The sequence below is a fragment of the Carettochelys insculpta genome, chromosome 16 (assembly GCF_033958435.1).
Source record: "Carettochelys insculpta isolate YL-2023 chromosome 16, ASM3395843v1, whole genome shotgun sequence".
NCBI lineage: Eukaryota > Metazoa > Chordata > Testudines > Carettochelyidae > Carettochelys > Carettochelys insculpta.
This window is the reverse complement of record NC_134152.1, coordinates 22,732,162-22,745,854: the sequence shown is the minus strand read 5'-3', so window position 1 is coordinate 22,745,854 and position 13,693 is coordinate 22,732,162. Positions and strand designations below refer to the sequence as shown.

General features: G+C 42.6%; 1 protein-coding gene across 1 annotated transcript in view; it reads right to left on the bottom strand.

The window, feature by feature from the left end:
• Window positions 1-13,693, bottom strand: part of UQCRC2 (ubiquinol-cytochrome c reductase core protein 2) — a 20,411-nt gene extending 6,718 nt beyond the window's left edge. Inside the window, exons 1-9 of the mRNA XM_075010535.1 lie at window positions 13,539-13,693; window positions 10,776-10,862; window positions 10,501-10,650; window positions 8,180-8,244; window positions 6,430-6,486; window positions 5,986-6,110; window positions 3,896-3,993; window positions 2,080-2,137; window positions 1,801-1,896 (exon numbers count right to left, since the gene is read on the bottom strand). Of these exons, the coding sequence (XP_074866636.1) occupies window positions 1,801-1,896; window positions 2,080-2,137; window positions 3,896-3,993; window positions 5,986-6,110; window positions 6,430-6,486; window positions 8,180-8,244; window positions 10,501-10,650; window positions 10,776-10,862; window positions 13,539-13,574 (772 nt within the window). The 5' untranslated portion in view covers window positions 13,575-13,693. The remainder of the gene's footprint in view (window positions 1-1,800; window positions 1,897-2,079; window positions 2,138-3,895; window positions 3,994-5,985; window positions 6,111-6,429; window positions 6,487-8,179; window positions 8,245-10,500; window positions 10,651-10,775; window positions 10,863-13,538) is intronic.

The following is a 13,693-nucleotide window of genomic DNA, read 5'->3' as shown; positions in this document are numbered from 1 at the left end:
GCAATAATTACAAAGGGCCACATTCAGAGGCAATATACTTGTTTAGTCTAGGCCTAGTGAAGGAGTGGGAAACAATTTTTGATGGGGGGCGGGGGCAGGAGAGTGTTATTCCAAGATTTTGTAAGTGGCCAAGGAGTGCACTTTACTATGGAGGAGATGTGGGGTTGGGGATGGAGTTTCGATGAAGGAGGAGGTTGTGACCAGGATTCTAATTTTTTCCAACCATGAGCAGAATAAATAGTTATGTACACCAAGGCATATAGGGATGTGCACCACCAGTAGACACACGTTGCCTACTGTATGTGTTGTGAGCACTCTGCTAATCAACTAGACAGCATCCAGACACCTGCTGGATGGCTGCCCAACTGCTCAGTGTACACAGAGCGCCAACTGTTACTGGGGTGCAGGGTCCAGGAGGACAACACAGGTGCAGGAGAGGATTTTGGCCTGGAGGAGGGGTGTAGGACAAAGAAGGGTGTGGGAGGGAGTTGAGGATGCAGGAGTAGGGTGGGATGCCAGAGACAGGCACCTATCTAAGAAGCTCTGAGCAAGCAGTGCTCTGAGGCAGGTATATCCCCTGAACTTGGCCCTTTCTGATTATTGGTAAGTAGTGAACAAGACAGACAGACCTTTCTTCCTGCCTGCCAGCAGCTCCAGCCTGCTCAGGGCAGCTAGCTATTCCATATGGCTCTCTGCAGTGTGGGGGGAGGTGTCACGTCTTGCCCCATCCCCAGCAAAGTCAGCTCCTATTGGCAGTGACAGGTTTTGCTGCAGGCTGTGGCAGTGCGCAAAGTCTTCCTCACTTGCAGCACAGAATGCCTCCAGGAGCAGCCACACACATTGAGCAGCACTGCTCTGTGCAGCAAAGGCAGGCTGGATTAAAAAGCTTGACAGGCCAGATCCAGCTCAGGGGCCGTATCTTGCCTACCTCGGTCTAACAACCTGCCTATATAGTGATTTCATAATTGGCAAATTAGAGCATGACTCTACAGCACACAAGACCACCATGCACTAACTGGCCATAAGGCACATGCAGAGCATGGCTGCAGACTCCACACAGTCATTTAGCATACAGCAGGCTGGTGTACTACAGATTTACACCCTAGCTTGCTGAGTCCTCAATTGCTGCAGAGACAAGCCCTTAGATCCTCTACTGTAAAAGCTACAAAATCTATCGTGCCCCAGAGTAACAGTTTCTCACTCAATAACTACATTCCAACTGTCTGAAAGACTGGTTAAAACATGGAATAAGTAAAGTAAACTACATTCAGATATTTCGATTATTTAAACTGTCTTCAGCTGTTTGCAGAAGAAACCTGATTGTTATGGAGAATGACACTATCAATTTAGTCTACGATACCGCATCACGAGACCTGAACTGATGCTCAAAGTTAGTTACAACACACTTGACAGTTAGTGGCCTTTCTGAAAAATAAGCTTTTCAATACTCCCAGTATCCCCTGACTACCTTCTACACACCCTAAGATACTTTACTATTTCAAGTACACAAATTCTAGTACTGTGCCACTAGGTGATATGTTTTTACTTTATAGTGGAAGGACAGCCCCTGCAGCTAAGGTACTGGACTGGCAGTTTTGAGATTTGGATTCGTAGATTTTCTCCATCTTTGTCTTGCCCTTTGTCTACTTAGATTGAAAACTGTCTCCTCCTGTGTTTGTAAAGGACAAAGTACAAATGGGCTTTGCGAGTCACGCTTGAGTCTTAGAGAATATTGGCACAAAACCTGACATTGTCAAAAAAAACAAAAGCCCCCCACACACATACAGAGACTGAGTTTACCTCCATGATATTGGGCCTTAGCACCAGAAGAGCCAGCTCCGCTCCTGATATTTAGAAATTGTTCTCCAACTTGTTTTAGTTCAGAATGGCTTACACCTGCAACATAATATTTTTATTAAAGAGAATCACATGTAAACTAACAGTACTTGAAAGTTAGCTAGAGATGGCAAACCAGTGCTTTAGACATACTTTGAAGAGCTTTACTTGTACAGATGAAGTTTGATTTCTTCCACCATTTTCTATTAATGCATAAGACATGCACTAATTAAACACACATACCTAATCCCACCAGAGCCATTCTTGCACTTTTGAAGTTTTCCTGTACAAACTGGTGCAGCTGCAACAATAGTGTGTGTTAGAATATTTCCACAAAAAAAGAAAAAGAAAAAAGCTATCCTGTGTCAGGTTACTCATCTGAAGTTTTTCAAAGTGGAAAAGATCCTTTTAGGTGTCTATTTTGGCAATACTGAAGAACCCTTTAAAGCAGAGGTGGGCAAAATATGGACCAAATCTGGCCCCCCAAGCTTTTGCATCTGGCCTGCTGCCTGCCAGGACCCTCAGGCAGGCTCTCTGCCTGCTGCAGTCTCAGACCGCTCAAAATGGTTGGCCGCTGGGACCCTGTGCCAGGCGCTTTGCATGGCTTGTTAGAAGAGGGGAGAAGGAAGACCTTTCATGTTGCCCCTACCTCCACTACAATCCTTGCCACTTTTGTTGGGCTGGGGGGCAGCCTGCAGAGTCGCCTGTGTAAGCAACTGCTGGCCAGAGCCTGCATCTGGCAGCCCACTCCCTTCCTGAATCCCAACTCCCTGGGACAGGTCACCACCCAAGCCCACTGTAACTCCTTCCCAGACCCTGCACCCCATCTTACCCATCTTCCCCCAGCCAGAGTCCTCTCCTGCACCCTAAATCCTCTCCTCCAGGAAAGGACCCCCTCCTTCACCCAAACTCCCTCTCGGATCCCAGACCCTCTCCTGCACCCCAAACTCCCTTCTGCATGCAGCCTCCATTTTGAACCCTGCACTCAATCCATGGAAAAGTGTGGCCCTTGACCACTTAGTAAAATCTTGGAATGCCACTCACCATCAAAGCTTATGCCCACCCCTGCTTTAAAGTCTATTTCATAGGACAAACATGATGTCCTTACTAGCATGAGCTATTACAAACAGAATTAGCACTCCAGTGTCTCAGATCAATATGGAAGATTTTAAAAAAGCAGTACCTAGAATTGCCTTGACTCAGATGAGCACTGTTTAAATATTTCCGAAGTTTACCAGTAATCAGAGCTCTACAACATTAGTGAATACACTGAAAAAAGCTGGAGAAACAAGTTCAATTTTTGGAGCGATGTGTTTGTTAGATGTTAAATCACATGGTTTGGAATCAAGCAAACAGGATAAAAGCAACCAGAGCTGACCAGTATTTCCCAATATATTCAGTTTCACCAAAAGACAATTTTCAAAAAAAGGGTTCTGTTACCATGATTAGATCAAGACTAAACTAAAGGCCAGGACATCTAAACTCACACAGTACTCTTGCTAAGAGCACCCAAAAAGTCCTTTACGGAACTGGTTCAACTTCTTAAAAAAACAAGAAAGAAAAATCTCAAGGCTTTAAGCTCTGAATATGGTTTGATCTTACAGTAGCAATTGTTGTCACTGTAAAAGTGCCAGTTCTCAGAGTTCAGTAGGCGCAGATCTTTTTTTTTTTTAAAGTATGCTCTATTCTTAATGGGTAATTCTATGCAATCTCTGCAAAAAAAATTATAAACATATTTCCCTGCATGCATAAACTTACAACTCAACACACACACACACACTAAGCTGGAAAGATCCATATGCACCTGATTTTTTTTTAGTTTATTTGTTTTGAGTGCCCACGAGAGTACTGCAGTTTTAGATGTTAAAGTACTGTTAATTTTCACTGCAGCTTTGTAAATAGCTGTATCCACTATAGGAATCTCACTTTGGGAGAATTTTGTAAGCCAAACATGCAGCTTTATGTGATTTTGATGTCAAGAGGGACTAGTTTTACAAAAGAAACTGAGCAACAGATTCACATCTGACTTTATACTGTGACTAAAGATACATATTCTTACCATCCCTGGTGTAATTTTCCCAACTGCATAATCTGGGCAGTACAAGGAGTTAGCAAGAGCGTTCCGATAAGCTGCTGCATGCAAGCTTTCCAGAACACCTAAAAACAAATGAACAGAAGAAAGAGACTTACTTAAACGTAGTTATTAGCTACTTTCACTGAAGAGTACAGATTGGACAAACATAGGAACCGCAATAACAGATTGGCATTGTGGTCCATCTAGTCCAATACCCCACTGACATCAGATGTTCAGAGCAGGAGTCTCAAATTCTTGGCCCACAGGCCATTTATAGCCCGAGCAGTTCCACAATCTGGCCTACTCAGCTGCCAGGATGCAAGTCTCTGTGTCTCTGGGAGAGGTGTCTAAACCCTTCCCCTAAGGTCAACTCTTGCTGAATGGCTTTGTACACTTCGCAGAAATGACATCTGAGAGCCCCCTGCTTCAGCAGGGAGCAGAAGAAATTCTCTATTAGGCATAAGTGGAATAATCCAGAGGTCTCATCTTTATGTCTAAAAATCAGAAAGGGGGTTAAGTTCTAAAGCAGGTATCCATCACTTCCACAAAAGAATACTTAGTATTAAATCTTAATAGGATCTAGATATCCTTATTATCCATAGAAATATCCAATCCCTCTGAATCCCAGTACCACACTATGCTGCTGAGGTGAAGCAATTAAGCCAAAGTCATTATGAATGGTGTAAAAAAAAAAAAAAAAAAAAAAAAATATTTCCTTCTACCATTTTAGAACAGCATATGATTTTATGTTTTGAGATATGGAGAACAGATACTTCTTTTTCACTTTTATAATACCAATAATGTTCCCCTTCAATGTTCTCCCTTCTAAAACAAATCAGTTTTTTCCTCATCACACCTCACGCTGTTCTGAACCCTTTGAGACCTTAATTATTCTCAATTTTGACTTAATGATAAAGCTGACATTCAACTGTCAATGGTCTTATCCCTAAGTATTCCATACACAGTAAAACATATAAAAGCATACAAAATATGGATCTGCAGTCCTCCCTCCCATAGCTAGATAGGCATAGGACAGGTTTAAGAACAGCGCACCCTTAACTTTCTTATTTTCTTTATACTGGCATAGTTTTACATCCATATTACTGAAACCCAATTTTTTTTGTTTTTAATTTTAAAAAATTCTTTAGAGATGATATGGTAGATCACACTTAAACCTTTTAAAAATAGGAGTGTTTAGACAGTTTAGTATGTTTACGAAAAAAGCTGTAATGTTTCTTCAAAAGTAATTGTTTATGGAGCAAGCATACACATATTTATGATTTATCTTAAATACCCTTTACAAAGAATATTTTAGAATCTTTTACTGGTTCAATATCTTGGCCACAAGAGTTTCACCAAAATATCAGAAGTGTGGCTTGCAGATAAGCCACCTATTTTCACAATTTTTTTTTTTTTAAAATAAACTTAAAAATATTCAATTTTCTCATTTAAAAATACTTATTTGAGCACAATGTTCTTCAAAGTGTCAGAGTTTTAGGAAAAACACTGACTTCAAAATAAGATATCAGTTTCTCAAACAGGAATAGAACTTCAGAACTCAACAGGGCATGAAGCTGGGAGATCTAACTATGACTAAAATGATCCAAAGTAATGAGTGTCATGCACAAATACTAGAACTTAGATAACAGAGCTCTAAGAGACCTAAGTTAGGCAAATATTCAAAAACAAGCTCACATCTTAGTTGGGAAGGGTTATTACTAACATATCGATGTAAGACTAAATAGTAATTTAGATTAGTTTGATGTTGTATATAGCACACAACTTCAAGAAGCCCTTTTATCTTACATAGCTTTCTGATACAACTTTTTATAAACACAAATAACTTAAATTTATAAAATGTACTTTCCATGTTAACTTCTGCTATTCACTTCTTATTTCTTGGAGAAACAGACTACTTTGATTTTCTCCAGAAGGGCAAGTGGAAAATTAACTGCAGTAGTCAAATTGTTCACAGTAAACAAAGAATCCTCTTTACATTTAGATGGGTTTGCTTCATTGTTTTTAGGTAAAGATTTGCAAAACTGTCATAGCTGGTCATTGGAAAGAATACTTACAAACTTGTGGATTTTGAAAGGCAATTGCTTTATCAATTTTTAACTGTGGCTGAAGCTTTGTTACTTCCCAATGTCTGAATTCTGGAGCTGTAGTGACATTAATTAGGTACTCCATTACTGTATCACTGAAACAAAAGGTAAAGTTATGATGGAATATAGTTACAGATATCTTTAACACCAAGTGAATCTAAAGCAGCACACACATCCAAAACATACAATATTGCTATTCCAGTTTGTACAATAGTAAAAGTCCAACTTTATGCTGTACAGTATGCATCTGAAGTACAATGTCAAGCCATTGGTATTTCGACAAAGCAACAGTAAGCACACACATTAGAAGTTACGTTATTGCTGCCCCTTAAAATAATGGTGTTCTGTAGCTTCGCTGTTGTGGTTTCGTGAAGAATATGGTGAAAATTTCAATTGTTACAACTGGATACTTACACGTAGTCACGCAGGCATTCCATAGAATAAATCATGTTCTCTCTTGTGGAGGTTACACTAAATAAGAAGAAATATGGATTCATTTCAGAAAGTTATGCTGAAAATACTGGAGTTGAATCTATGTTCCTTACTGACAAATTACCTTGCTCAAATTCAAGAGCAGAATGCAAAATCTCCATTAGTTTAAAAAAAAAAAAAAGATCATACTTGTCTTTAAACTTTCAAAATGTAAAAAAAATTCCCATCCCTATAAAAATTCTGAAAACTGCTAGTAGCTATAAGTTATCTGTAGTTCAGATAGTCTGATATTTTAAATTGCAAACTGAACAGAAGTAGGATTGCCAATAATTTTTTTTTGTCTTTGTATTCAACAACAATAAAAAAAAAAAAAAAAAATCACAAAAGCCTCTTTAAACAAATTTTAAATAAAGCATAACTATATCACTTTGGGGTCAAACACTGTACCTTCAACTTAATATCTACTGGGCAATTTTAAGATATATTGTAATAGAACACCTACAAGAATGGCTAAAAATATCAGCAATGTCATTTGCATTTAAGCAGTAGGTTTTTTAACTTTAAATTCTCCACAATTTAATGGCAAAAGCTTCTAAAATTCATGTGTACTTTTATCCTCCAGCAACCTTTTCGTTTGTAAGACTATGGCTAATTGATCTTTAATATTCTGCTCCGTTATGACAAAGGAATAGGGAACAATTTTGTGTCGACATCATCTGAACATAAAAAAGCATACTTTTTAAAGTATGAAAAGATGCATAAAATAGACCCTCACATAACCCAGATTTCATGTAAGTGGGGGGTCCAGCTTTTTCCCCAGCGGAACACACATTCTGCAGCCCAGGAAGCAGCAGGAAGGTAAGTCCTGGGGCCAGGGAGGGGGGCAGTTGAGTAGGGTTAAGTCTGGTGGCAGGCTGGGGTTGTGGGTGGCAGGCTGGGGAGGGGCTAAGCCTGAGGTGGGTTAGGGCTGCAGCAGGGAGAGGAGTGGAGTTGAGCTGGAGCCCTGCTCAGAGGGTATGAACCAGAGGCACATGTGCAGGGGTTCAACTGGGGTGGCAGGGTGCATGTTGAACTGGAGCTGGGCATTTGAGGGGTGGTGAGTGGTAGCCACGCGCAGGGGGCAAGCCTGCAGGAGGGTTGAGCCGAAGTTGCGCCTGAGGGGTAGTGAACTAGAGCCAGAGGCAAGGGTTGGGGGTGAGCAGGAGCTATGCACAGGAGGTAAGTGGAACTGGGGGGCTGAGCAGGGGCTGTGCCGAGATGGGGGATAGCAAGTTAAGCACAACTAGAAATCATGCATTTCCAGGGTTTACTGTAAGAATCGGGGGTCAGGCACGTAAGAGCGGGGTCGCGTACTCTGAGACCTAACTGTATTTAAAATATTTTATTAAATATTTAAAAGCAAGTTTTGGCTGACTACACTCAACTGGATACTTGTTTAACAATAAGTGAAAAAAAATGTATTAAATGCAAGTTCTAGATACGATTTTAAAGAATTTGTATGAGTTGAACTTTCAGTTATTAAAAAGCTATTTCTTTACCATCCGGCCTTAAAGTTTACATGTAATCACATTAGGCAGATTGTATTATGTTGCGTAATGTTCACTGAGCATGTTACTGAGCATGTTTACAGTTTGTTTTTGGCACTTTGGATCATTTTGCACATGGAAGATTTGGCCACACTTCCCATCGTTTTCCCAGCAATACAGCTTAGCTTTAAATAATAGTTACAAACCTGAGATTAGCTCCAACAGCTTGAATGCCACGAGTAATCTTGAAGGAAGAGGCTCCCTTAGTAGTCTAAAATACACAAGTTGTTTTTACATTATTAGGTACTGCAAAACAAATTTGTCTCATGTTATTAAATATAATTCTACGTAAAACATTAAAAATAGTTCCAGTTCATTTACCAAGATTTCTTTTCCATATTCTTGCATTTACTAACATGTTTTCATAATTTTGAATTTATTGCAAAATAATTAAAATGAACATGCTGTTGAAAATATTAACATATTACACATGTAAGCAGAGGAAGACAGACTCAATAATGCCTGTGAAGTTTTAGCTATAACTATAATTAATAACCAGATCAGTACTCCAAGACAATAGTTTCATCTACAACAACAGACATAGCCATATGCTAATCAAGATCACCAGGGAGTGAAACTGACCTCAGTAAAACTGACTTCATGAGGGAACCCTGGAGTTTAAGATTTTTTCATAAGTTGGAAAAACTTCATGTGGCAATCAATTACATGTTAAGCATTCCACTGATCCTTTGATATATTCTGTTTATAGCAGGGGTAGGCAAGTTTTCATGAGGGGCTACTTTAAGATTTTGGTATGTGGTCAAGGCCCTACTTTTCTATGGACAGGGTGCAGAGTCTGGGATGGAGGTTGGGTGCAGAAAGGAGCTTGGGTTACAGAACTGGGGTGCAGGATAGAGTGAGAGGTCCGAGAAGAAGGAGTTTGGATGGAGAGAGTTGTGACCTGGGGCAGGACAGAGCTGACAGCCACTGCGAGCCCAGGGTGAAGGCGTGGGAGGCCCCAGGTCACATCGTGGGGCTGAAGGCAGTCACCTCTCAATGCTGCCTGGAGCATGACACTGAGCCTTCCCCACCAGTCCTAAGAGCTGCACAAAGTCAGGCTTCTAGTATTTCAAAAGGGCCTAGGGCTCAGGCCACTGCTGAAGTAGCAGTGGCATAGAGCTCTGGGCCTCTTTGAAGCACCAGGCCCCTGTGCTATTGACCCCTTTGCCCCGCCATCAGCAGGCCTGGGGCAGGGTGTTGGGGTTTAGTGTCTAGGAACAGATTCAGGCCTGGGGGAGGTGTGGACTCTGGGAGAGAGTTGAGGGTGCAGAGTCTATAGCCAGGAGCTCTTACCTAAACAGCTCCCAGCCAGCAGCACCCTCTGGCAGGCTTTCCAGCCTGCCAGCAGCTCCAGCCCACTGACTGTTCCATGCAGCTTTCTGCCCTGTGCAGAGGGGAGAGCCTTGCATGCTACCCCAACATCCAGCAAGACTTCTCAGCTCTTATTATCCAGAAACCAGCCAATGGGAGCAGAGAGATTTTGTTGGGGGCAGCACACAAAGCTCTCCCCTCCCTGCAGGGCAGCCAGAGGGAGAAGCCAGCTGCTTTGAGTGATGCTCCTCTCTGCCACAGGGTGGGTCAGATTAAAAGGCCTGGCAGGCTAGATCTGGCCCCTGGCCCTATCTTGCCTGCCCTGGTGTATAGCCTCACTTGCACATTTACCCAGCATTGCTAAGGTACTTAAGGAGGGACTCAGGGCAGAGGGCTGGAGGCATGGGGGCTGCAGGAAGAAAGACATAGGCCCCCCACGAGGAGTCAGGACAGTGGGGCTCAAGGCAGTGGGGAAGATACAGGCCGATGGCCAGAGCTGCACACTGGAGAGAAGCCCCAGACCTGGGGGCCAGCAGAAAGGAGAGGGGCTAATTATATCTAGCACCAGCTCAGGAACCTTACACGTGGCTGACAACATTCGTAGCCCCACCCAACCACTATCTTACTGCCCTCCTGCATGCTCTGCAGTATAGCTGGCCCTCCTAGCAGCCTCATTTTTCCATAACACAGAAAGGGAATCACATTCCAGGCACATCCCATTGTCCTGGCACAAGCAAACCCTGACCTCGCCTGAAGTTAGGATACGACAAAGCTGCATACCAAAATTTGGTAGTAGTAGCTTTTTGAACAAATGGACACACAGGAAGACACACAAACTCTCAGAATAATTAAAACATTGGTATAATTGCTCAGTTTTTTAGAGCAGCATTGAATTAATGTATCCATGACTGACTGTTTTGTGACTAGAAAGTAACTGTCATGCACTCATTTCTCCCAGGCAACTGAGGTCACCATATGTGAACAACTTTTCACTAGTCACCTGTGTTCTATTTGAACCAAGAAGTCAGGAATTAGAACGAAATATCTTTAGTCACTTAAGCAATCTAGTACCACAGATTAATTTTAAAATTAGGTGAGTTTCTCTAAAAGATCTCAATCATTTCACCAAAGAATTAAAAAGAGGAAAGATACCTACCAAGTTTGATGCAAGACGGAGTAAATGGGAAGTTCCCAAGTTGTTGGTGGTTTCATATCTGCTCCCTGATTTAATGAATACACCAATTCTTGAAGCTGGTGAATAGTTTTCCAGAGAGGCAATCACTAAACCATTTGGTAATTTTGTGATCTGCATTAAAAAGAAAATAAAGATCTATAATATTGTAGTGGTCGATGAAAATATTTTCACCACTGTTCCTTTGTGATCTGATCAGTCCAACACAAAAAATGTTTAAAAAATTCATTTACACCAACCTCAAGATCTTGTGGATGTAATTTTCCTCTCTCTGCGGTTGCTGATGCTTCAACTTTGGGAGCAACTTTGAGAGAATAAAGCCTCTTCTAAAACAGAGAACAAGCAGCAAGATTCAAGACAAAGTGTATTTCTACATATACTGTATTTCCAAATTATATACCATGAACCATTATATCATGTATTTCAAACTGCACGGCAGAATAGCTACCACATCTTTTACTCCCTGGGGTTTTAATCTGAGCAGTTTCACATTCCTGTTGGACCCCATGCCATATCACAGGTGAAGAATGATAAATTCTACAGTCTCAGGCTATCTGAGATCTCCGTTATGATCACAGATGCAATATTGCACTGTTATATTAAATGTTAACTTGCATAATAATTAATACTGCACACTGTGATCACTACAGCAAGTCACCAAATACTCGCACAGAATTTAACTCTAATCTAATATGTGGAAGTGATGCTCTTAATTCTATAGTACAAGTGGCTCTACCCGTAGAGGGCCATCTACTAGAAAATGGACCCAGCTTCACTAACAACTGTACAGGTGACATAAGGACCTTGAATGAAGGGTTCTTAATTACTTTTAGCTGAGCTGCTCTTCTGAAATTTATTTCCTATATATACACCCTCCCTTCCCATATGCTGGAGTAGGGAGGAGACTAGACACCACATGACAGTCAAGGAAATTGTCTGCTCCCTGCAGCTTCTCCACCAGCCCCCACTGCTTCCCTAGCACAGGCTGTCTCATAGGGAAAGCATTCAGGGCTCTGTCCATCAGTGGGTCAGAATGCTGGAGTGTCCACCAGGCATTCCCAGATTAGGAAGACATCACTGGACCTAACCAGGTTATGCACAGAATCACGGGCACATTCTCATGTTCGTCATCTAACATCATATATGCCATCATGTGCCAACAATGCCCAGTTGCTTTGTATATTGGACAGACTTCAAACTCTCAGACAAAGAATTAATGGGCATAAAACAGACAAAAACACTCCTGATTCAGAAACCAGTCAGTCACCACTTCAATTGAGTGGGCCATTCTGTTAATGATCTGAAAGTGTGCATCTTACTGAAGAGGAATTTTGACAACACATTGAAAAGAGAGGCTGCTGAACTCTTTTATATTCAAATTTGACACATTAATACATGGTTTGAACTGGGATGGGAATTTTTAGGTCATTATAGGGGCTCTTTTGCATACTTGGCTTAATCTAATTCTTGACTCCCCCCGCCCCCTACTCTCTGATTTGCTCATGTTGATAATATTTTTCTGATATATTAACCTTAATTACTATTTTTAGTTCTCTGTGCCTTAAATATTGAGTCTGTTCTGGTATGGCTATGATCTGAAGAAGTGGGTCTGTCCCACAAAAGTTCGTCACCTAATAAATTATTTTTTTAGTCTTTAAAGTGCTACTGGACTGCTTTTTTGTTTTGATGTATATAGACTAGCACAGCTTTCTCTCTGTTACTGCTGGTTGGTTGCCGCAGCACAGCAGGAAGCCATGGAAGCCATGGATGGGGCTCCCTCCTGACCCTTCATTACACCGCATCATATCCTTGCGCCCTTGATAAGTCTTGGGGTCCCTCCCAAGAAACTGCACCCCACTTTAAGAGCCTCTGGTCTAGATTCAGAACTGCAAAGAAACTACAGCAGCAGTAAATTCAGAAACAGAAGGCCTCCAAACTGAAGAGATGGACATCATCATGAGAGCGTCCCATACAGCCTAATACCCCCCAAACAAAGACCTATAAACAAACTTCAGATTTGAAACATAATTCCCCACTTCCTTAAATGGTAAGTCAATTTTTCATAAAGACTCATTCGCCCCACACCCAAAGTAACAAATTAAAAAAAAAAAAAGCAAAAACAAAACAAAACAAAAAGTAGACATATTGAGGATCTAACAGAACATTTATGCCATTAACTTAAGTTACCATGTTCTTCTAGTTACTATTACTTTCTTTTCACTTAGGGGCAGGTCTGGTTCACATGTTTTGAAAGGACAGGGTGAACCTCTCTGGTTTGGCAACACCTATAGTCCTGCTGGACCACAAAGCGCCAGCAATAGAGGTTTTCCTATCTTTGATATTTGCAGGAATGACAGGCATCCCACTTAATTTACTCTTCCCAGAGATCCTCCTAATAAGTGACTTCTCCATTACCCCATTTTTTCTCTCTCTCTCCCCCCATCCTTGCTTTTTTATATTTTGCTGATTTCTCAGTTCTTATGGGTCTTATCCATGAGAGCTCACTACCTAATAAACACCACTGTTAGTCTTTAAGGCACTACGGGACTGCTTGCTTGGTTTGGCGAAGCGGCAGACTACCCGGGCCACCGCTCTGTGACACAAGTAAGGTCCGAAAGCCAGAGCGCAGGCTGAGGCGCTACCTAACAAGGGCGGGACTGCCGGTGTAAGGGCTCTAGCGGAGACTCCCCCTCCGTACCGTGCCCAAGGCTCGGCTCCCCGGGAACCCACCAGTAGCCGCAGGCCAGAGCAGGCCACGGGTTCCCCAACCCAGAGCACAGATGACCTTCAGCCGCTCCCCGCCCCTGGAGCGGAGCTGAGCTCCGCTCCGCCTTCCCCGGCCTCCCACACGCGCCTCCCTCGCTCTCCGACCCGCACGACGGGCCCGCGGCCCCCTTACCGGCAGCAAGGGCAGAATGAAGCCCGCCGGCCCGGCCCCCTTCTACGGACAGGCAATAGCCGCTCTGCCCTCCCGCCCCCGCCCCCGCCCCCGCCGCACTCACCGAGAGGGAGCGAGCGATAGCTGGGATGCCCTTCATCCTCTCCGTGCTGCTCCCCGAGCTGTGCCCCGAGGTAAGGACAAGATGGCGCTACCGGAGGAAGACTCTGCCTTCCCAGCATACACCGCGCCGCCGCGACCGTCTAGCTCTAGTCGACC